General features: G+C 44.9%; 1 protein-coding gene across 1 annotated transcript in view; it reads left to right on the forward strand.

Annotated features, from left to right (window-relative positions):
- IGDCC3 (immunoglobulin superfamily DCC subclass member 3) overlaps nt 1-25,300 on the forward strand; it is a 119,812-nt gene that overhangs the window by 94,463 nt on the left and 49 nt on the right. Inside the window, 7 exon segments of the mRNA XM_058156338.1 lie at nt 7,919-8,166; nt 10,753-10,917; nt 15,021-15,209; nt 16,382-16,486; nt 20,986-21,124; nt 23,276-23,480; nt 25,184-25,300. Of these exon segments, the coding sequence (XP_058012321.1) occupies nt 7,919-8,166; nt 10,753-10,917; nt 15,021-15,209; nt 16,382-16,486; nt 20,986-21,124; nt 23,276-23,480; nt 25,184-25,300 (1,168 nt within the window).

A 25,300-nucleotide genomic window follows, 5' to 3' on the forward strand; every position in this document is an offset into this window, starting at 1 on the left:
TCGTCAGATTTGCGTACCAGCCAGATCTTCTTGGTTGGGAGACTGGGGAGGGGGACGGGGAGGCGACAGCTGACATTTCCCCCCCCCCCGCTTCCTTTCACAGCCACATGCCTCGGCTTCATGGCTCTGTCATGTTTTATCACCCCCTGCCCCCCACCCCCGCCCTTCACCCCACCCCCGCCCTGCTCTAGGAGGCTGAGCCTCTCTTTACATAGAAACTGTTTCACACATGTGCCAGATGGAGCCTGCACATAAATTAGATCCTGGCTGATTGCAAAAGGCTTGACATGAGGACTGCAATTCTCTGCCTTCCCTGGGGTGTTTTGCTGCGACCCACGAGAGGGAATTAATGTTTGCTGTTGCGAAGGGGGGAGGGCACACCGCTGACACTCCCCCCTCCCCCTTTTCAGCGTGTGTGTCTGTCTGTGCGTGTTCGTGTGTGTATTTCCATGCTAAAGGCTACCTTTGCTCTTTGAAAAAGACAAGGGAGAGGCCATGATGAAAAGGACCTCTGATTTTATGCCGTTTACCATACACGAAAACAGTGAGCGTTCACTATCGATAGCATAAGTGCACTTGACAGTCCACTCATGAAAAGAGGTTGGGAACAAGTTTTTGGAAATCTGAACATGAGAATAATAGAGTTGGAAGGGACCTTGGAGGTCTTCTAGTCCAACAGTCACCAACTGGTGGCCCGTGGACCACTGGTGGTCCGTGAGAAAGTTTTGGTGGTCCACAGAAAAATCATTTGCATTTTTTTTAATATTGCACTAAATCAGGGGTCCTTAAACTATGGCCCGTGGGACGGATACGTTCAATGATATGGTTGTGCTGCTGCAGAGTCTCCCCCTTCGGGGTCTTTTTGTGTGGGTCGGAGGTGGGCAGAGATTCCAACTTGGGGTCTGCTTTGGCCTCCTGGTGCAGGGCTTTGGGTGAAGGCTGGAGGGAAGTGGTGCTGGTGGCGAAGAACCAGAGGACCTTGTTCCAGTGGAACTGCATCACAGCCTGGAACTGGTTGACCATCTCAGCCCGATGAGCCTCCAGGCGCCGGTACCTGGCTTTGCACTCCCACAGGTCTTCCCTCTGCTTGGAAATCCTATACTTGTAGTTCTCAGTGAGGTGCTTCTGCTGAGCCTCCTTCTCAGTCAGTTCCAATTTGAACTGAGCCAGCTGTTTTGCCAACTCTTTCTCATGGTGGCTACTTAGCTCCAGCAACTGCTTCCTGTTGGGGCCCTAAGGAGCCTGGATGGGGAGGCAAGGAGTGGCTAGGAGGGGAGGGGCGAGTAGAGGCTGGCGAGGGGCCCCTTGACGTGAGTGACATCAGGTTGGCCACGCCCCCTTAGTCACATGATCACCTAGCCACGCCCACCCAGCCGCTCATTAGGCAGGTCATATTAGTGGTCCGCGGGATTTAAAATTATGGATTTAGTGGTCCCCGAGGTTCGAAAGGTTGGTGACCCCTGTTCTAGTCCAACCCCGTGCTTAGGCAGGAAATCCTATGTACCATTTCAGACAAATGGTTATCCAATCTCTTCTTAAAGACTTCCAGTGTTGGAGCATTCGCAACTTCTGTTTGTAAATTGTATTGCACTCTTAGAGAAGAGGCCTATGGCTTGCAAGCCTCAACCCAAAAAAGTGGGGAGTGTAGGCAAAAAATGGAGGAGTGGGGGGTTCATTTGAGAGAGAGAGAGAGAGAGGAAGGAAGGAAGGAAGGAAGGAAGGAAGGAGGAGAGAGAGGAAGGAAGGAAGGAAGGAAGGAAGGGGGGAGGGAGGGAGGGAGGGAGGGGGGAGGGAGGGAGGAAGGAAGGAAGAAGGGGGAGGGAGGGAGGGAGGAAGGAAGGAGGGAGAGAGAGAGGAAGGAAGGAAGGACTACAAACCTGGCACTAGACTCAGCTTCAGAGGATAATCCAGGGCTGGAAGGGACCTGGAGGTCATCTAGTCCAACTCTGCTCCAGCAAAACATTGTTAGTGAGTTTCTGTCTTTTGATCCCCCAGTCATATAGCCACGCCCACCCAGTCACATGACACCCCCACCAAGCCACACCCACAGAACCAGTAGGAAAGAAATTTAGATTTCACCACTGCTTTGCATCCTCTGTTTTGGGGGATCCCCAGTGTTGCACTCACCTGGATTAAGAAATTGTCCCCATCCCTTTTTTTGGAAGAGAGGGAGTTTCATCAGATGCACCAAATCTGGGCCATCTCTGAGATGCTTTTGGTCCCTTTGCTATCATCTCAGCAGCTAAATTTAATCTGGATGCATCCCGTACCCTCTACGGTTCGGGACATTTGCAGAGGAGGAAAAGATGATGTTCAACAAGGCAAACGTGATTATATGGAACTGGGATCATTCTAGGAAGAATTTTTGCCGATCTGGTCGTTCGTTTGTAGCCTGTATTGCTCAGTTATTTATATTCTCCTTACACGAGCAATGGGAATTCCTCATTATATTTACTTTATTGATTAGCCTTTCAACCGTATCATCAAACGATAAATATTAACTTGACTGCTTTTTATTCCGCAGTTGCTGGCAGGGTTCAGATAACTTGCTTAACCCCTAAGCCTGTGCGAACCAAACGGTAGTGCTTTGCTCACTTAGCATGTTCATGTCCAACAAATAAACCGGATAACGGTTTAAAATTATAGCCTGGTTCACACCACACACCAAAACACGAACTGTTCAACGGCCATTTAGCCAAGTCTTGTTTGTTATGTGAATCCAGCCAAACTGGCCATCAATCCTTTAAGATAAACCGGACTAGGAATCCAAAGTCATGCAGGCTAATACTACATTTTTACAGAACTATTGTAGCAGATGCAAATCTGAATGCACTCCTCTCTCTCTCTCTCCCTCCCTCCCTCCCTCCCTCCCTCTCTCCCTCTCCCTTTCTCTCCCTCCCATTATCTTCATGAGAGTTAGATATGGTCTTGTCCAATGGTTCAGGCCGATTTGGGCGAACCGGTAGTTAAATTGCTGGCTGGCCCTGCCCGGCCCTTTTCTAGGAGTCCCGTCACGCCACACACCCCTGTGACCTGTTTTCGCACCCAGGAGGCTGCAGGGACGCCCAAAACGGGACACAGAGGGGCGGCGCTTTCCACCCCCCCGGCCCATTTTTGCTCCCAGGGGGGTGCAGGAGCCAAGTACTGCTGTCACACCCCCTGGCCACGCCCACCATGGCCACGCCCACCCAGCTGGTTATTAGGGCTGAAAACCGGTTGTTAAATCATTTGAATCCCACCACTGGTCTTGTCTGAAATAGCAACAGCAATAGCATTTAGGCTTTATAGCACTCTCTGGGCAGTTTACAAGCATTATTTCCATGATGCCCCCAACAATCTGGGTCCTCATTTTATCAACAGGATAGAAGGCTGAGTCAACCTTGAGCTGGTCAGGATTGAACTCCAAACTGTGGGCAGAGCTTGCCTGCAATGCTACACTTTAACTACTGCATCACCAGGGCTCGCACATGTTTTCTTAGGTTACAGTTCTGGCCCTGACTCGGATTTATTTTTTTTTAATCTGACTCTTTCCCCGGGAACTGCTGTTTCTTCAGTCCCTCACGGCTTTTCCCTCTGTCCACTAGGTTGGCAAAGTGATGTTTATAGCAAGACCTAATAGTACCAGACAGTTTGGGATCAATTATGAAAAAAAAGAAAAAAGAAAACAACCCCTCCTGATCTTTTAAAAATCTTTTAATTTGCTAGGTTTTAAATGTTTTAATTGTATATATTTCGTGTTTTATCTTTGGCTGTACACCGCCCTGAGTCCTTCGGGAGAAGGGCGGTATAAAAATTTAATAAAATAAATAAATAAAATAAATAAAATATCGGCATGCATTCACACATGAAAAAGCATGTCTTTCTATTTGTCCTGAACCCAAAACCAGCCATTTCTTAATTGGGAGAGTAAATGGAAGTGTTAAAAGAGAGGAAGGGTTATATGTTCACACTACATCATTTTTTACTTTATAACTTTTTAAAAAGTTTGCTTCTGGATGCAAATCAAGGGATTGTAAACACCTTTAGAGCCAGGGGTGTGTTTCAATTTTTTTTTACTACCGGTTTTGTGGGTGTGACTTGGTGGGTGTGACATGGGTTGGTGGGCGTGGCTTTGTGGGCGTGGCATGGGGAGGATACTGTAAAATCCCCATTTCCTCCCGATCAGCTGGGACTCAGGAGGCAGAGATTAGATGGGGGCGGGGCCAGGCAGAATTTTTACTACCGGTTCTCCAAACTACTGAAAATTTTCGCTACCGGTTCTCCAGAACTGGTCAGAACCTGCTGAAACCCACTTCTTGTTTAGAGCCCTTCAGGTCATAAATCCAGGTGACTTAAGGGAGCATCTCATCGCATTGGGATTGGCCCACCCCATCGGTGCTGACAGAGAAGGGATACTGCGAGTCCCCTTGGACAGGGAATTCTGGTTGATGAGGTCCAGGAGAAGAGCTTTCTTTGCCGTTGTGCCTGCCTTTTGGAACATCTTGTGTTCCATTCCCCCCTTGACCCCGAGTGAGGTCCATTCCACCTCTCCTGACCTTCCATACGAGCCTAAAGACCTGACTCTGCCTGTTGGCTTGGCGCTCCAATGGAGGGGTTTCAGAAGGGGTGGTGGTTTGTAGATTAAGAACAGCCCCCCCCCCCCTGTACAGCCAAGAAGTAGATGCAGACAGAGATAAAAACCCAAGAGAGGAATATGGGAGGCAAGTCAAAAAAAGCATAGTAATTAAAGTATTGAAGCGGGCAAGAGATGATGGATAGATGATTTCTCCGTTTTGTTGTTCTGATTTCCTTTTCTTTTTCTCTCTTTTCTTTTTTTAGGTAGGTGACATGACTAGAAGTTAGGTAGGATAGAAAGAAAACATTTTTTTAAATAAAGAGTGACGTGATTAAAAGTTAGAATAGGAGATAGAAATAAGAGAAGGGGGAATATTAGTGTATACACTTTTATATAATAAAATAAAAGCAATAATGAGAAAACAAGGAATAATTGGATAATGACGGACTGCAACTTAATATAAATGTGTTTTATTAATACAAATATATAAGTTGATGTAATAACTGTGTATTATATAATAACTATGATTAATTCTACTTTTATTCGTATTAGAATGTATGAAACTCAGATGCCACACTGTTCATGCATTGATAAAATGCATATGCAAAAAAAAAAACTTAGAAAAACAACAACAGATCCCTCCCCACCTCATCCTACTCTTCCCCCCTCATCCTACTCTCTCCCTTCCCATCTTTTAGCTGAAATGCAGCACTTGGGTCTTTATAATATTTTACTTATGCCTTTTAGGTTTGGTATATAGTTCATGCAATCCTCAGAGCCACTCCGAGTTACCCTGTGGCAAGAAGGGCAGCCAATAAATTTTACAAATAAATGAATAAAAAGTTCTCTCCCCCTCCCCACCTCCATTTTTTCATTCTAGCCAAATTTGAAGAGATCTCGCCATCCCTTAACAAAGAGATTATATATAGCCATTGTTAAGCATTTAACCTTACATTACTGTAAATGAGCAGCAACTTTAATAAATCGGCTATTAAAGCAGCCACGTCTATCTTCAGGTTCTCGTTTTTCAGGAGCCTGGAGGGGAAAAAGTGGCTGTTTTAAAGAGATGCTATAGTGGAATACCGCTTTTGTATCGTTCTGAATAGCCTGGTTTATTTTATTTCTTTATGTATTCAGATGAATGCTACTCCCTGCCACCTCCCAGCCCTCAGCAGCAATTATGCTACAACAGGGTGTAAGGCTTGCAAATTACATTATGCATTTTTCACTGAACAGCTGCGAAGGAGCTGGAGTGAGCCCAGCCCATTTTAATTCTAACTTCTAAACTGCTCAACTCTTAACAGTCTGAAAGCTGGGGGGAAAACAGGGTTGGGATAATGGATTGTACAATGGCGGGCAATCTCCGGCAAAATGTTTGCTCATGGCCATTGAGATCATTTCATGACACACTGAACCTACAAGCCGCTTGTTCAGTTGGGTGGCTTTCGAAATCTAATTAATAAACCTGCAGAGATTGGGGGGGAGTGTCCCCAGAATCTGGCCAAAAAAGTCAGGAGGGCCACAGTGGGACAGCCTGTCCGTTTTTGTGTACAACACACACAAAAAGTCAAAGCAGAGCTTCAGTTGCATCATCTCAACTTTCTTGTAATTGCATGTTGCAAATGTCCCCACATAACTTAAAAGTTGCTCTAACAGAGAGATTTTCTCTGCTCTGCTTTTCCTGTGTTTGAAAGTTGGAAGTGGCTAAAAAAAATGTTATCTGGGATACTGATGACAGCTATGAAGAATATCGGAAGGCGTTGCTTTACATTATCTTTTCTTCCTTTTTTCTTTTTTTTTTCCAGCTTGTTTTCTTTTTTTGAACTCCTTTCTTTCTTTCTTTCTTTCTTTCTTTCTTTCTTTCTTTCTTTCTTTCGATAGATGATGGATGGAGGATAGATAGATAAATAGATAATTAGATGATATAGATATAGATAGATGAAAGATAATAGATAGATAATTAGATAGATGATAGATATAGATAGATACATAGATGATAGATAAGATGATAAATAGATATAGATGATAGATAATTAGACAGATGATAGATAGATTATATAGAGATAGATAGATGATAGTGTCGTGTCCCACTCCTCCGCTGACAGCCGGGTCAGGGAAATCCGAATCAGGTGTGCCTCTGTAGCTCTACCAAAGTCCTAGCAAAGTCCTCAGGGCAGGCAGGAGACCAGAAAGTGACTTCGCAAGATATGTTTAGACTTTGCCTGACTCAGAGAATGCCAGAAAGCAGATCCTTTATATAGGCCATGGGGTGTGGCTCCATGACTCAGCACTTATCCAGGCCTGCCCCTCCCTTCCTTCTGTTGCCTCCGCCTATCCAGTCTTCTGACGCGAGGGTCACTCCAGTCTCCAGCTGTTGGTAATTGATCTCCCTCAGGCTCACATGCTGTGGGGGAGGGGGAGGGGTCTAGTTGCTCCGTTTGCCTGGGCATGGAGCCAGAGCTCGGGGCTGGAGGTATTTCTTCCTCTTCAGCCTGTCTGGGCATGGAGCCAGGGCTGGGGCCGGGAGGCATACTAGGACATTCCTCCGTGTTCGGAAGCAGATAAGAAGGCCCCGGCTGTGGTGAGATCGGACGAGACACAACAGATAGATAGATAGATAGATAGATAGATAGATAGATAGATAGATAGATAGATAGATAGATAGATAAGTATCAATTGATAAGTATCAATTATCATGAGTGTCAGTTTCACAAAGTTTGAGTGGTAATTTTCGGAGAGGTCCTTGGTGCTCTTTGAGCTTGGCTGTTTTTCTTGCAGACATTTCATCACCCAAACTAGGTAACTTCATCAGTGCTAGTCATTGCTAGCACAGTACTTGTTACTAGCACTGAGGATATTAACAGGTTTGGGTAGTAAAACATCTGCAAGAAAATTAACAAAGTTCAGAAAGCAACAATATTTGAGCTACAAATATTCTTCTTTATTAGTAATTTTCTGTCTACTGGAAATGTCAGTGTTGTTTGCAAAGGGTTTTGGGGTTGTTGTTTTTAATCTCTGCTGAGATGTGGGCCAATTACAAGAGCCAATTAATTCCATCACCTCTTTCTTCTATTTCTGCTCATTTCCTCTCTTTTCCTTCAATATAATCCACTTGCTTTTCGGGGATCCAAGTTTTCACACTCAGCAAGCCTCCAGTGGGCTTTATCCAAGCCTACACCAGACAATGCATGAAGGGAAGTCTTACCTGGGCAATCTAGACTACCATTACACCCTTTTCAAACACTGAAGGATTAACCTGGTTTGCCTGGGGCTGTGTGAACGGGGTCAGAGGAAGGCTGAGTCCTTAAGGGGCTTGCTAGAAAAGGCTAATAATCATGCCTGGTTTGATTGTTTTCCATCCAGCACGCTCACCATCTCCAACATTGGCCAGACGGATGAGGCCATCTACCAGTGCATCGCTGAGAACAGCGCGGGCTCCACCCAAGCCAGCGCCCGCTTGACGGTGCTGTGGGCCGACCGACTTCCGGGTCCTCCACAAGAAGTCAAAGCAGCTTCCGTCTCGGCTACCACCGTCCAACTGCTGTGGAGCGAGCCGCTGCAAAACACCAAGGAGATCATCGGCTACGTCCTACACATAAGAAAAGCAGCAGGTAGGAGTGGCTGAGAAGGGCCCAAGGCTGCTAATATTCGCACTGTGCAGAGAATCTCTTTTCTTACGCTTCTGACTAGCGGTTCTCAAGCAGAGGGTTGGCACTTATATTGTTTTTTCCAAGGAGATGAGGTTATGGGAGACCTGCTCGAGGGTGGAGGGACATTGATGGAGTGATGAGGGGTTCATGGGAGATGCAACTGTCCTATTTTGCATTGCACCATTTAGCAGTCAGCATGCCCCTACATTTCTGTAGGGTAGGATAGGGTAGGGCACAGAATAGAATGGAATGGAACAGAATAGAACGGTACGGAATGGAACAGAACAGAATAGAATATAGTAGAATATAGTTGAATATAGTAGAGAATGGAATGGAATGGAATGGAATGGAATAGAATAGAATAGAATAGAATAGAATAGAATAGAATAGAATTTTTATTGGCCAAGTGTGATTGGACACACAAGGAATTTGTCTTGGTGCATATGCTCTCAGTGTACATAGAAGAGAATAGAATAGAATAGAATAGAATAGAATAGAATAGAATAGAATAGAATAGAATAGAATAGAATAGAATAGAATAGAATTCAGAATGGAATGGAGTGGAACGCAACGCAACGGAATGGAATAGAACAGAACAGAACAGAGAATAGAATACAGAACAGAATAGAATAGAATATGGAATAGAGTAGAGTAGAGTAGAAGACAGAATGGAATAGAATAGAACAGAACAGAATGGAATAGAACAGAACAGAACAGAGAATAGAATACAGAACAGAATAGAATAGAATATGGAATAGAGTAGAGTAGAGTAGAATGCAGAATGGAATAGAATAGAACATAACGGAATGGAATAGACCTTTTTATTGGCCAAGTGTGATTAATTCATGCCAAGATTTTAGGCTTCCCCATTGACTTTGTTTGTCAGAAGGTCGCAAAAGGGGATCACGTGACCTTGGGACACAGCAACCGTCGTAAATACGGGTCAGTTGCCAAGCACCTGAATTTTGATCACATGACCATGGGGACGCTGCGGCCGTCATAAGTGTGAAAAACAGTCACGTCAGTTTTTCCAATGCCGTTACAACTTTGAATGGTCACTGAATGAACTGTTGTAAGTTGAGGACTTCTTGTATAATTATAGATTGAAAAAAGAAAAAGAAACCTTTGGTAAACTTGCAGAGATTAATATACAGGCTTTGGAAAAAGTAGCTAGAGTAGCTAGGTTTATTTGCCGCGTTTCCTTCTATTTTTTTTCTTTAAGGGCATGCTTTCTCCCCGATTTTATTCTTCCTTAGGGAGGATGATGAAGGCAAATAGTCTCAAAGGCATCCCATTTTGTTTAGGAATAGGATTAGGAATTTGAACTCTCTTTCCCCGTCTTAAATTTAGCACTCTCTCTGCCTTGTAAGCTGCTTTGAGAATCTAAATGAATCATGGGTGGGTGGGTGGGTGGGTATATGTGACACACACACACACACACACACACACACACGGAGGGAGGGAGGGACAAGAGAAAGAGCACAACACAAGAGAAAGGGGAGGGAGGGAGAGAAAAAGAGAGAGCGAGAAATAGAAAGAAAGAGAGAAGGAAATATATAGAAGTTTTGGCATGCCTGACATCTAGTGGCAAAATGCAACATGACATGGTGTTGTGGTTTTTGACATCGAGCCTCCCTTAAGAAGGAAGCTGGCGGGCAGGCTGGAAATCAAATGAAGAGATTCCATCTCCAATAAATAGAAATTAACAATTGGCCCTTATTCTAAGCAGTGCTCTGGCCTGAATTCTCAAAATGAGGACATAAGGAATCTGAGGCAGATTCCTCAGTGAAAATGGAGGATCTGCAGCACTTTTATTCCAAATGTTGGCTCCCTGGACCCCTCCCTCCCTCCTCCTTTTCCTTCCTTCCTTCCTTCCTTCCTTCCTTCCTTCCTTCCTTCCTTCCTTCCTCTCTCCCTTCCCCTTCTTCCTTCCTTCCTCTTTTCCTTCCTTCCTTCCTCTCTTGTCCTTCCTTCCTTCCTTCCTTCCTTTCCTCCTTCCCTTTCTCCTCCTCCTCCTCTTCCTTCCTTCCCTCCCTTGCTTCCTCCTCCTTTTCCTTCCTCCTTCCTTCCTCCTCCTCCTCTTCCTTCCTTCTTCTCTCCCTTCCTCCTCTTCCTTCCTTCCTTCCTCCTTCCTCCTCCTCCACTTCCTTCCTCCTTCCTCCTTCCTCCTTTCCTCCTTCCTTCCTCTCTCCTTCCTTCTTCCTTTTTTTTAAATTTGCATTTATATCCCGCCCTTCTCCGAAGACTCAGGGCTGCTTACACTATGTCAAGCAATAGTCTTCATCCATTTGTATATTATATACAAAGTCAACTTATAGCCCCCAACAATCTGGGTCCTCATTTTACCTACCTTATAAAGGATGGAAGGCTGAGTCAACCTTGGGCCTGGTGGGACTTGAACCTGCAGTAATTGCAAGCAGCTGCTGTTAATAACAGACTGTCTTATCAGTCTGAGCCACCAGAGGCCTTCCTTCCTTCCTTCCTTCCTTCCTTCCTTCCTCTTTTCTTTCTTTCCTTCCTTCCTGATCCATCCCTCTTGTATTTCAGACCCAGTGGAAATGGAATATCAAGAGGCTGTCAGTAAAAGCACCTTCCAGCAGCTGGTGAGCGACCTGGAGCCTTCCACAAGTTACAGCTTCTACATCAAAGCCTACACCTCTCGCGGGGCCAGTAAGGCCTCTGACGTGGTGGTGGTGAGCACCTTGGGAGAAGGTAAGAAGGATCAGCTTCAGGTTTAGATGTTCTGCAGAGGGAATATTGCACAGTGCTGGCTTTGTGAATGTCCCAATTTCAATTCTAGATGGGTGAGGGGAGCAGTCTGATCAAAGTCTTCAAGTAGTCCTTGACTTATGACTACAGTTTGGTGAAATCCATTTTTTTTACTACCGGTTCTGTGGGCGTGGCTTGGTGGGTGTGGCAGGGGAAGGATACTGCAAAATCCCCATTCCCTCTCCACTCCTTGGGGAAGGTTATTGCAAAATATCCATTCCCACCCCACTCCAGAGGAAGGATACTGCAAAATCCCCAATCCCTCCCTACTCCTGGGGGAAGGACGTTGCAAAATCTCCATTCCCACCCCACTCTGGGACCAGCCAGAGGTGGTATTTGCTGGTTCTCCGAACTATTCAAAATTTCCACTACTGGTTCTCCAGAACCTGTCAGAACCTGCTGGATTTCACCCCTGGTTTGGTCCCATTTACGACCTTTCTTGCCACAATGGGTAAGTGAATCACTGCAGTTGTTGAGTTGGTAACATGGTTGTTAAGTAAAGCCGGCTTTGCCTTTGCTTGTCAGAAGGTCGCAGCAACGATCCCATGATCCGGGGATACTGCAGGCATCATTCGCGTAAGGGTGGAAAAAATGGTCATCAATCGCTTTTTTTTTCAGTGCCCTTATAACTTTGAACGGTCACTAAGCAAACTGTTGCAAGTCGAGGACGAGCTGTATTTTTGAGATAGCCAATCTGTCCTTCTGCCAAAGTTTCTGGTTCCTCAGAGAGAAGACAGCAGGATTTGACAAGACTTTTAAAATGCTTCAAACCATTGACCCAAAGCCTAGGCCCTAGGAGTTCAGGACAATAGAATAGAATAGAATAGAATAGAATAGAATAGAATAGAATAGAATAGAATAGAATAGAATAGAATAGAATAGAATTTTTTATTGGCCAAGTGTGATTGGACACACAAGGAATTTGTCTTGGTGCATACGCTCTCGGTGTACATAAAAGAAAAGATCATCAAGAATTCTAAGGTACAACACTCAATGATAGTCGTAGGGTACAAATAAGCAATCAGGAACCAATCAATATCAATATAAATTATAAGGATACAAGCAACAAAGTTACAGTCATAAGTGGAAGATGATGGGAACGATGAGAAGATTAATAATAGTGCAGATTTAGTAATAGTTTGACAGTTTTGAGGGAACTATTTGTTTAGCAGAGTGATGGCGTTCAGGAAAAAACTGTTCTTGTGTTTAGTTGTTCTGGTGTACAGTGCTCTGTAGCATCGTTTTGAGGGTAGGAGTTGACACATTTTATGTCCAGGATGTGAGGGGTCTGTAGATATTTTCACAGCCCTCTTTTTGATTCATGCAGTATACAGGTCCTCAATGGAAGGCAGGTTGGTAGCCATTGTTTTTTCTGCAGTTCTAATTATCCTCTGAAGTCTGTGTCTCTCTTGTTGGTTTGCAGGACCAAACCATTAGCTTGTAGCCTCATAAAGTCTGGAGTTTCTCCTTTGATCATTGTTTTTTTTTTTTAAATATACCTATTTTTTTTCAACTCCTTCAGTGCTACTATTATGGATCTTGTAATAGGTTTGTAAATTACAGAGGCCTCTGATGCTCCAAGCAAATCCTTCCTCTCCCCCCTATAACAAGCTTATATAATACTAATAACAATACACATCTGTATATTAAATTATAATCGTTCATTGTTTAGTTATTCAATATTTCAATATGTTATTTTTATGCCAATCCCCCTATCTTAATGAATATTTCAATATCAATAAAATATTATCAATCATATTTATTAACATTTAACAAACTTACAGTATATAACTAATATTAATACCAACCTTTATATTACCCTTAAAATCTCCCATTATTGCTTATTCAATTTGTTATTTGGTTATTCAGTATTTCAACATATTGTTCTTATGGCAATCACAATATTCTACATAATACAACTAAGGTATTATTAATCGTATTTGTAGCATTTATATGCATATTCAGTTTTGCACTGGTGAAATAGAGTTAGGCATTAGTTTTCGTAACGGATGAGCAAACCCAGTTAATCGTTAGCTCAGCACTGCCCCCCCCCACCCCGTCCTAGCTTGATTTATGATTTGTGGTTCCACCTCTGGGCTTCCTTCAGATCAAAGGTGTATCCAGAGTAGCATCTGGAGGCTGTTCCTGATGTTTGAGGTGTCTGGGTTCCAAGTAATAATCCCTTAGCAAGCAAAACTCCGAAGCAGATGAATTCCTCAAAGAATAGCTGTGTTGGAAATATCATATTGGCACAGATCTGGTGAAAACCGACTCTAAAGACTCCCGCGGGTTTTCACCTAATTAAAAGTAAAAGTTTTTTTCTCTTTCTCAAAACATTATCCGTCACATGGCTCAATCACGGTGCAATCTTACAACCGGGTAGCGTCTCTCCGCCTTCCTCCGATCAGTGTGAGAATGCCCTTGGTTCCCAAGAGAAAATATTTTGTTTTGGCTACGGAATCCTCTCTATCTCAATTCCCACCCTCCCTATCCCTCAGCCCCAGTGTGGCAACACTGAAGCGGTCAAAATGGCTTCGGTCAGGTCAGCTTCAGGGTTGACATGAAGGTTTGACAGGTCTACGTAAGCAATCACTGGCTTAAGGCGAAAGCTCGCGGCGAAATAAATTTGATAAAATCTGATCGACCGCCTCTTGCTGGTCACATCTACCCGAACCCACTAAAACGGGGAGGCGTGTTGCAGATCCCATCCCCTGAGGAAGTACATCTGGAGGGACCCAGAAGAAGGGCCTTCTCCGTGGTGGCTTCCTCCCTTTGGAACATCATCATCCTTGCAGAAATTAGACTGGCCCTCCATTTTAGCAATTTTTCTGAAGGTCCTGAAGCCGTGGTTTTGCTGCAGGCCTGGAGAACCCAGAGCGGGATGGAGCCCATGAAATGGCTTGCTTAACCATGTCCTGTCGCCGGGATGGGTGGATGGGGGCTTATTGTTTTGTATCTTTTTTACTTATATTTATTTTTTCCTATTTTGCATTTTTACCCTTTGTAAGCCGCCTAAGAGTCACTGCGAGTGAGTAGGCGGCTATATAAATAGCACTAGCACTTAGACTTATATACCACTTCCCATGGCTTTGCAGCCCTCTCTAAGCAGTTTACGGAGTCAGACTATTGCCCCATCCCCTAAACAATCTGAGTCCTCATTTTACCGACCTCAGAAGAATGGAAGGCTGAGTCAACCTTGAGCCAGGTGGGATTAAAACTGCCAACTGGATTCTAACCACTGCGCCACCGTGGCTCTTGTCTAAATATGCATTTGTATAAATGTTCTAAAATAAATAAATACGTTTATGATTTCATGGTTCTTGTCCAAAGTGTTCTGTCCCCCCCCCCCCCCACCTCAGTCTGGGAGACACGTGAACTGACTCAATTAACCAGCAATTTAGTCCACGGCAGCTATCGGCTCTGGCAGCAGACCAGTGAACATCTGCCAAGGTTTTCTTTATCTTCCCTGATGCCGGGGTCACAGAAGCTCGTTACCGGAGCAACCAGGAAGTCAGGAACAAATAGCAATCCAGGCCAAATGTTCAGTCAAATAGTTCAGCTCAAGTTTTCTCCAGTCAGTTTGTTTTGTCTGTCACAAAGTAGTAGAGCAGCCCCTCCTGCTTTTATACCCTGTGGGGTGTAGCTCCATGACTCAGCACTCTCTAGGCCTGCCCCACCCCTTCTTTTGTTGTTCCCGCCTCTCTTGTCTATGAAACCTGGGAACTAACCAGGACTGATTGTTCACAGCTGGGTCTGGAAGCGTTGCCTGGGCGGGGGGTGATACAGGAGACAGAGGCCTCGTCACCTCCTCCACCTGGCCTTCCTCTGGCTCCTGGAGCTGAGCCAGAGAGGCCGGCCCTGCAGAGGGGAGCCCCGACGGCCCTTCCCCCTCACTCTCTAAGTCACTTTCTGGCAGGGGGCTGGGCCCGGGTGGGGGGCTGGAGCCACAACACAAAGTACCTTTGAGGTGCACTGGCATAGGCTTTAAGTTCAGAAGGAGAAAGAAGACCTCACCCAATCCTTCTCTGCCTTCTGCTTCCTTTCAGTACCAGCAGTGCCTTCCCTCTTCATTAAAGTCCTCAACAGCACTGCCGTTCAAGCCACGTGGGAACCTTCCATCAAACTGGGCCAACACGAAGGGTTCAAACTCTTCTACCGCAAAGTCCACCTTCCGCACTTCACGGGGCCGATGCTTCTGCCCAGCAACGTCACCTCTTGCAACCTTACTCATCTTGGTGAGTAGAGAAGAAGGATGTGGTAGAGGAAGAGGGAGGACTACCGGCTACCCCTCATGTATTATGCTCTTGGGTAAATTGATTGATGATTGGTTATGTACCATCAAGGGATTGTCTTCTCTTAGGGACCTTGCAGTTACATTTTCTCCAAGATGAACTGTCTCCAAGCAGGTTTTCTATGGAGTTTCTCCTTCATGCAGGTCATGGTTGTCCCAAAGGTGTTTTTTCAGGAGGCAACTGGACTTCCTTAGTTCAGTTGCCTCCTGAAAAAGCACCTTTGGGACTCCAAGCTGGTCTGTCTGGTCTTCCATTGTTGCCTTCATTACATCTGTAACCGAGTCCATCAACCTTGTAGTTGGTTCTCCTCTTCTTTTTCCTTCTACCTTTTCCAGCATTAGAGCAGGGATGAAATGCTCCTGGTTTGGACCGGATCGGCCGATCCGGTAGCAATGGCGGCGGGTGGTTCGGAGAACCCGTAGCAAAAATCCCTTCCCCCCGCCCGCTTGCCACTTCTTTCCGGCTTGCTTGCTTTTCCCACCTGAAGGGTAGGAATAGATTGTAAAAAAATTCTTTTAAAAGGTTAAAAAAAGGCTCTGACGATCCCAGCTGAGCCGTGAGATTGTCAGAGCCTTTTTTTTAACTTTTAAAAGCGTGCCACACACACACACACGCACTGCTGTTCTACTTACCCCATGCCTCCTTTTGGTGTGCACTGTGTGTGCACCATTTTTTGCAAAAATGGGACTTGCAGGGCGAAGTTTTAGGAGGCCAAAAATGGCTGTACTCAATGTATAAGACACACCAACATCTCCACCCTCTTGTGGGGGCGAAAAGTGTGTCTTATACTCCAAAAACTACGGGTAAATCCTTCCGTTCTCCACCATTCAGTCAGAACTGAAGAAGCTTCTCAGATGAGAGGCAAAATGTCTTCAAGGAAAAACAAGGAAGTCAAGTTGCACTTTTGGGACTTGTGGAGGGGAGTTCCCAAGACAAACACACACACACCCCCCAAAAAAAGGGAAATACTCAAGGCTGATAGCTTCTTACTTCTGATACAGATGCCAGAGATCAGAGTTATGGAGAGAAAGCAGCAGTCGGTTTGCCTTGCTCAGTGAACACATCCTTGTTGTTGATTGACCTAACGTATCTCCCCCATCTCCATGTTCTCTCAGATCCATCGGTGGTGTACGAAGTCAAACTGCTTGCTTACAACCAACATGGCGATGGGAACTCCACCGTCCGTTTTGTGTCCCTCCGAGAAACTGTTGAAAAAACAGGTAAGAGGCTCAACTCGCCCTGAGGAGCTTTGAGATGTTTGGGTTGATGAATGAAAGGTGGGAAGAGCTGAGCGGGAAAGGACCCAAACACAACTGAGAAAATTATGTACCGTATTTTTCGGAGTATAAGACGCACCGGAGTATAAGAGGCACCTTAGTGTTTGGGGAGGAAAATAAGAAAAAAGCTGATTGGCAGGTGGATCGGCCTCCCGGAATACCCCCAATCAGCTGTTCCCAGAGGTGAATTTTAGCAACAGGTTCCTTGGTTGTGAGCTCTGTGCCTTGCTTTTTTTTTTTTTTCCTGACTCTGAAACTCGGTTTCAGAAAAAAACTTTTTTCTGCCTCTGAAAGCCTCCAAAACAGAACTTCAGGAAAAAAGCTTCTAAAGCTCTGTTTGGGAGCTTTTTTTCTGAAGCTCTGTTTGGGGGCTTTTTTTCTGAAGCTCTGTTTGGGGGCTTTTTTTCTGAAGCTCTGTTTGGGGGCTTTTTTTCTGAAGCTCTGTTGGGGGCTTTTTTTCTGAAGCTTTTTTCAGCCTCTGAAACCTCCGTTTGAGAAGCTGCGAGTATAAGGCGCACCCAGATTTTCACCCTCTTTTTTGGGGGAAAAAGGTGTGTCCTATACCCCAAAAAATATGGCATATCTTGTATATAGTATTTATTGAAAAAGAATTCACACAGAATTTTAAAAATCTACAGGCACTTAAAAGAGTAGAGAAAAGGGGGAAAAATACTAAAAGTTAAAAGAGAAAGAAAAAGAGAAAACAAAAAGGATCTTAAAAAATGACATGTTCTGCTTTGTAGCAGCTACAGGCATTCCTACTTCCCAAATGTCATATCTCGATTTCCTTCTTGTTCTTCTTTTATATTAAGTTTTTTAATTTTCCAATATAAACATATACGTTTTGTGGGCAGTACATTGATTGGGTCAGGATTTTTTTTATACAGCGTTAACAATAGTAATACAAATAGTAAGTATTTCTTCATACATACAACATAGAAGTTTCTTAAATATTGAGATATTGGAATAATAAGAAGTATCCTTTTTATAAGCTATATTAAATCACTACAAAACGGATCTAGAGATGTAAGATTTCCTTCTTCTTATAAGCAAAGCCTTTTTAATCAGCAAATTCCAAGATCATTGATTTGTTCATATTTGTCCATTTTCAGCACAAAAAAAAATCCAGAAAATGTTTCCAGTCTTTTATAATGGTTGTTCCCATGTGTATCTTTTATATTGAAGTTATCCAATAGAAGAGAAGATCTGTAGCTCAGGACTGAATTGTGGAGACCTTGGTGCAGGGGTGAAATTGTCCTGGTTCAGACCGGATCAGCCGATTTGGTAGCGATGGCGGCAGGTGGTTCGGAGAATCTGTAGCAAAAATCCCTCTCTCACACACACACACCCGCATGCCCAGCTGAGCCACACGATCATCAGAGGGGTTTTTTTTCCTACTTTTAAAAGCATTTTTTTCTTCGGCGGGAAAAATGCTTTTAAAAGTAAAAAAAAAAAACTTCTGATGATCGCGTGGCTCAGCTGGGATTGTCAGAACCTTTTCAAAGCATTTTTTCTACAAGCTCTTCGGCCGAAGAGCTTGTAGAAAAAATGCTTTTAAAAGTAACAAAAAAAAAGTTGGCCACACCCACCCAGTCACATTACACACAAACACCCCACCAAGCCATGCCCACGGAACCAAATTTTAAATTTCACCCCTGCCTTGGTGCTGAGCTTGGTTTTTTTGAAGATGTTCCATCACCCAAATAATGAAACCCAACTATCATCAGTTTGAATGATTTATCCGCAAACCTTGGTCCATGGACCAGCTCTTGTCCACACCAAGTCAAAAACCAGGCTACATAAACAAGTGAAGCCCACGGGTCTGGATGGGGAGAAACAGGCTCAAGCTTAATCCCTCCAAGATGGAGTGGCTGTGGATGCCGGCATCCCGATTCAGTCAGCTGCAGCCGCGGCTGATTGTTGGAGGCGAGTTACTGGCCCCAAAGGATAGGGTGCGCAACTTAGGTGTCCTCCTGGATGAACGGCTGTCGTTTGAAGATCATTTGACGGCCGTCTCCAGGAGGGCCTTCCACCAGGTTTGCCTGGTTCGGCAGTTGCGCCCCTTCCTTGATCGGGATGCCTTGTGCACAGTCACTCATGCGCTCGTTACCTCTTGCTTGGATTATTGTAATGCTCTCTACATGGGGCTCCCCTTGAGGTGCACTCGGAGGCTTCAGTTAGTCCAGAATGCAGCTGCGCGGGTGATTGAGGGAGCTAGGCGTAGCTCCCATGTAACACCGCTCCTGCGCAGGCTGCACTGGCTACCTGTGGCCTTTCGAGTGCACTTTAAGGTTTTGGTTACGACCTTTAAAGCGCTCCATGGCTTAGGGCCTGGGTACTTACGGGACCGCCTGCTGTTACCACATGCCTCCCACCGACCCGTACGCTCTCACAGAGAGGACTTCTCAGGTGCCATCCGCCAAACAATGTCGGCTGGCGGCCCCAGGAAGGTCCTTCTGTGGGGCTCCCACACTCTGGAACGAGCTTCCCCCGGGTTTACGCCAAATTCCTGACCTTCGGACCTTTCATCGCGAACTGAAGACACATCTGTTTATTCGCGCGGGGCTGGCTTGAATTTTATCAATTCTAAATTTTTTATTAATAATTTTAAATGGGGTTTTAGTCTATTATATATTTTAACTTCTTAGGCTAACTATAAAATAAGTTTCTTAATCGTATTTTAAATTGTACATTGTATTACCTGTTTTATTTTACACCGCCCTGAGTCCTTCGGGAGAAGGGCGGTATAAAAATCAAATAAATAATAATAATAAAATAAATAATTTGTGGGCTGCAAGGCAGCACATGAGACCACGCCCCCTCCGGTCCATGAAAAAACTTTTCTCTACGGAACCAATCCCCGGTGCCCAAAAGTTTTGAAATGGAGATGAGCATCGCCCCCTAGAATCGGGAATGACTAGCACAGATGTGCGAGGGGAACCTTTACCTTCTAATTGCCTTAAATTGTAAGGGCACCGTTTTCTACTCAAAAGACTTAGAAGTTCATTTCCCCCTCCCCTCAAAAATGCATGGCCCTGGGCACCTGCAGGAATGGCACGATATGGGCAACAGAGATGATATGTCAGGGATGGCATCACATGTCTGACATGAATACCGTTATTCGTTTTACAAGTAGTCCTCAATTTACAACCACAAGTGAGCCCCAGATTTCTGTTGTTACGTGAGACATTTCTTAAGGGACTCTTGCCCATTTTAATGACCTTTCTTGCCACGGTTGTTAAACGAATCATTGCAGTTCATAAGTTAGTAACATCTATGGAGATTCTCCGTCATCCAGGTCATGGTTGTCCCAAAGGTGTTTTTTTTCCAAGAGGCAACTGGACTTTCTGGTTTTTCTTTGAAGATGTTTCGCTTCTCATTCTTCAGCTCTGAAGAAGCTTCTTGGATAAGAACACTTTCAAAGGCAAATCAGAAAGTCCAGCTGCCTCTTGAGAAAGCACTTTTTGACCGAGGCCTAAGTAGTGATTACCAGACACAATTCAGTCCTAAACAAAATTATTTTATTGGAACAGCTTAGAAGTAATTCATTCTCAGCTTAGTCCAAATTAAATCCAAAACAAATTGTTCATAAACAGTCCTTCGGCCTTATCACCAACCTTTGTTGTCTTTAACAACCTGCCAAAGGCTTTTCTTGGCAAGAACCCCACAAAGTTCAGAATCAGGAGATGCCGACAAGAAACAATTATAGTAACATTGCTTTCCTACAAAGAACCCAAGAGCCATTGCTGCTCTTTTAAACTTATGGGAGGGGCCAATCATCTCCTGGCCTTACTACGATGTCATTCTTTTTGCTTCAGCTGCTCTTGCCTTCTGGCAGCTCTTCTCAAACATGCACTAGGAACAGGCTCCTCCTGTTCCTCTGCCTCTCTACTGTCTGCCTCTGGAGGCTCCGGAGTCTGTACATCGCTCCCAGATGACCCTGGCCCCATCTCTGCCTCTGATGCAGAGCCCTTGTCTGAGCCTTCCCCTGACTCCAGGACTGGCCCATTATCCTCCCCAGCCTCCTTATGGTCAGACTCTGCTGCCAGCTCCACAGGCTCCTGACGGACCACAACGTAAGTTAGTAAGCAGGTTGTTAAGTGAATCTGGCTTCCCCACAACCTCTGCTTGTCAGGAGGTCCCAAATTGGGATGACATGATCTTGGGACATAGCAACGGTCATAAATATGAATCAGTTGCCAAGCATCTGCATTTTGATCACACGATTGTAGAGATACTGCAAAGATCATAGCTGTGGAAAACAGTCATAAGTCCCCGTTGTAACCTTGAATGGTCACTAAAGGAACTGTTTTAAGCCGAGGACTACCTGTACTCTGCTTACCTGTACGAGTGATGTGAGAGGGTATTTGTTTTCCTGTCCTACGGTTCGTGTCAGAGGTTCTCAGAAATGTTTTCCCTTTGACTTTTCTCCCCCACCTTAGACCACAACCCGCCATGCAACTGCATGAAGGATGAGTCAACCAACAAGACCTCAGCTACTGGGATCATCATTGGAATCCACATTGGGGTCACCTGCATCATCTTCTGTGTCCTTTTCCTCATGTTTGGCTACAGAGGACGGTAGGGTTCACTTTGTGCCCGCAATTTCTTCTGAAGCTACATCACTGGGCAGTTTTGGCAGACACGAGAGTTCCATCCACCATGTGTATGGAGCAGGGGTGAAATGTAAAATCTGTTACTACCGGTTCTGTAGATGTGGCTTGGTGGGGGTGGGATAATGTGAGTGGGTGGGCATGGCCAACTTTTTTTTTTACTTTTAAAAGCATTTTTTCTACAAGCTCTTCGGCTGAAGAGGTTGTAAAAAAATGCTTTTAAAAGCCTGTGATGATCAGGCTACTCAGCTGGGATCGCCAGAGGAAAAAAAGTTTTAAAGGGTTCTGATGATCCCAGCTGATATAAATGCAAATAAAATAAATAAAATAAATAAATAAATAAAGAGGCTATTTGCTGTTGGCTGCAACAAGGCAAAATTGCTGGGAGGCAGATTTCTTTTTCTTGTTTTCCTCACCAAAAAAAGGTAGGTGCGTCTTATAGTCCGGAGCGTCTTATGCTCTGAAAAATACGGTATGTGTAATTGGTTAGATATACTGTATATCTGAACTAAGATGGTACATAGAGAACTCTATTTTCCAATTTGTCCTTAGAACTAAACTCAGAGATGCCCATGGAGTCAGGTGAAGACAGACATAAAATTGGCCTTAGCCCTCAAACGAAACAAAAACATGTTTAAAGGGTATGGTATTTAGAATAGAATAGAATAGAATAGAATAGAATAGAATAGAATAGAATAGAATAGAATAGAATAGAATAGAATTTTTATTGGCCAAGTGTGATTGGACACACAAGGAATTTGTCTTGGTGCATATGCTCTCAGTGTACATAAAAGAAAAGATACGTTCATCAAGGTACAACATTTACAACACAATTGATGGTCAATATATCAATATAAATCATAAGGATTGCCAACAACAAGTTATAGTCATACAGTCATAAGTGGAAAGAGACTGGCGATGGGAACTATGAAACGATTAATAGTAGTGCAGATTCAGTAAATAGTCTGACAGTGTTGAGGGAATTATTTGTTTAGCAGAGTGATGGCCTTCGGGAAAAAACTGTTCTTGTGTCTAGTTGTTCTGATGTGCAGTGCTCTATAGCGTCGTTTTGAGGGTAGGAGTTGAAACAGTTTATGTCCAGGATGCGAGGGATCTGCAAATATTTAGTTATTTACCAAGCACATCTAAATTATATTAAAGTAAGCGAAATATCTTTACAATCCCCAAGGCATATCACAACTTTGAGCACCCCTAACGTTTGGAAAATTGAAAGTTGAAAATTTTGACACGCCCTACATATTAACCTTTACAACACCCTGTGTTTCTGTGATGGAAATTCTGGGGGACAAGAAAAAAAAAAAGCCCATTTTCTCCAAGAATGTGAGGAAAAATGAGCAAACCCCAACTTTGCTCATGAAAGTGACTCGCCATCTGGCGGTCATTGGTCTCCTACAGAAAAGTTAAGAGCTATCAAGAGATGATAGCAATAGTATTTAGACTTATATGCCGCTTCATAGTGCTTTTATAGCCCTCTCTAAGCAGTTTATAGAGTCAGCCTCTTGCCCCCCAACAATCTGGGTCCTCATTTTACCCACCTCGGAAGGATGGAAGGCTGAGTCAACCTTGAGCCAGTCAGGACCGAACTGCTGGCAGTGGGCAGAATTAGCATGCAATACTTGCATTCTAATCACTGTACAGGAAGGAAGGAAGGAAGGAAGGAAAGGAAAGGAAGGAAGGAAGGGCAATAGCACTTAGACTTACATACTGCTTCACAGTGCTTTTTACAGCCCTCTCTAAGAGATTTACAGCGTTAGCTTATTGCCCCCAATGATCTGGATCCTCATTTTACCCTCCTTGGAAGGCTGGGAGGCTGAATCAACCTTGAGCCTGGTGGGATTTGAACTGCCGAACTGCAGCTAGCAGTCAGCTGAAGTAGGCTGCAGTGCTGCACTCTAACCACTGTGCCATCTTGGCTCTTCCCCTGGATCCCTTCCCCTGGTTTATACTGTCCAGTGATGGCTTCCCGTGGTCTTAGATGAGCTTCCTATCTCAATGAGCCCATCCTGATCCCCTTCCCACAGACCTTCCAACAATGGGATCTTCTTTCATGGTTGGGAAAGGGACCCCACCATGTTTGTCTCCCTCTCGTTCTTAGCAGACTGCTGATGTGCAAAAACGTGCAAGAGCAGCTGTCGACCCCGCAAATCTCAAGAGGACCGAGAAATGTCCCTGGCCAGACTCTAAACGGGTCTACTAAAAGGGACGATCCAGATGTCAACGGGAAACAACTGGATATGAATGAACTGGAGAGGCTGTTCCCAGCTTTGCATTCCCAACCCAGTCCCCACACAAAGGGAATCGCGGTAAGGAAAAGAAAGCAATGTGGAACTGGAATGTTGTTCAGTGTAAACCAGGGGTGTCAAACTCGAATTCACTGAGGGCCACATCAGGGCTGTGTTTGACCTTGGGGGGCCAGGGTGGGCATAGCCAGCTCAACCTCACTCGTATCGGGGGTGCCTGCGGTGGCTCGAGTGCTCTGCCAGCAAAAACAGACTCCCCAGCCCCGTTTTCGGCTGCAACAGCTTCCTGAAACCCTCTGCCAATGAAAACTGAGCTCGGGACGAACAGATGTGACCCTTTCGATCTCTGTTTTCGGCTGTAATGGCTTCCTGCAACCCTCTGCCAGTGAAAATGGAGCTCAGGGGGGCGCCTTCGGTCCTCCTGAGCTCCTTTTGCAATGGCAGAGGCACTGTGGGCCAGTCCTTTGCTGTTTCCAGGGCCGCCCCGCGAGCCAGATCTAAGCACCCCGTGGGCCAGATCTGGCTCCCGGGCCTTGAGTTTGACACCCCTGGTGTAAAAAATGGTGTTGTATGTAGCTGACTGAGACAGGAAGTCCTTTTCTGGCTACCTTGAGTCTCCTTCTCCTTCTGTTGTTGAATGCACACTTGAAACAGCCAGTTTTTTTTAATCATTTAGCTTTGTCTCAATGGAAAAATAATACTTGGATGTAATTTGTGTTGTTTGAACGAATTCTTCATGTTCCAGGACAGGGGTCTCCAACTGTTCTTCTAGGCTTCCTGAGTCAGTAAAACACACGAGTAGTCCCGAAAACCTCTTTTATTGCAACAGCTGTGAATTCCGTTCATTCACAGATGAGTCCCAATTAGTTATAAAAAGTCCTTTGGGATAAGGCTGATAATCACCCCACCTTTATCTCCCTTGACTCACTGCCAAAGACCTAATTGGCAAAGCCACACGGAGACCAGAATCAAACAGAGCTTCAGGCTTTAAAATGAACAGAATAAACAATGTTGCTTCCTGCAAAGGCCCATTTAAGTCTTATGGGAGGGGCCAATCATCTCCAAGCCCTACTGCCGAGTTGTCCCTTTTGTTTTAACTGTTCTTGCCTTCTGGCAGCTCTGCGCATGTGCGCACTCGGAATAGGCTCCCCCTGTTCCTCTGCCTTGCTGAGGTCTGACTCTGGAGGTTCCGGAGGCAGCACGTATCTCCCATATGGCCCTTTCTCTGCCTCCGATGCAGAGCCCTTGTCCGAGCCTTCCCCACGGACTGGCCTATGTTTCTCCCCAGCCTCCTCACTGTCTTGACTCTGCTGCCAGCTCCACAGGCCGCCGGTGGACCACAACACCAACCTTGGCAACTTTAAGACTTGTGGACTTCAACTCCCAGAGCTCCTCAGCCAGCAAAGCAAAGCTGGCTGAGGAACTCTGGGAGTTGAAGTCCACAAGTCTTAAAGTTGCCAAGGTTGGAGACTAGACCCCTGCTATAGGATACAATCTGGGTCAGTCACCGGAACCAGTATGGCCACCCACACACCACCACACACTTTGCTAGAGAGAAGTTTCCTGAAGATGGGCTCCAACACGAGTCCGAAAGCTCGGAAGACAAAACCTCTGTTCTCGGTGACTGTCCCAGTTAGGATCCTAGAATGTTATCCTGGGACGCGTAGATTTCGCCTTCATTCGTCTTTGTGTTCTTGTATTTTGTAACAAACATCATTGCGCAGGCTTTGTGGGTTCCAATCGCAGTTTTTCCCTTGCTTTCTCAGCTGGATCACATTCCAAATACTTCACCCATTGAAATCCAGATATCTACTCATCCTCCAGAAGAATTTAGCATCCTTGAGGAAGAGAACGACACCTTGTTTCCAGACGTACCTTCTGGT

This window comes from Ahaetulla prasina, chromosome 13 (assembly GCF_028640845.1).
Source record: "Ahaetulla prasina isolate Xishuangbanna chromosome 13, ASM2864084v1, whole genome shotgun sequence".
Taxonomy (NCBI): domain Eukaryota; kingdom Metazoa; phylum Chordata; class Lepidosauria; order Squamata; family Colubridae; genus Ahaetulla; species Ahaetulla prasina.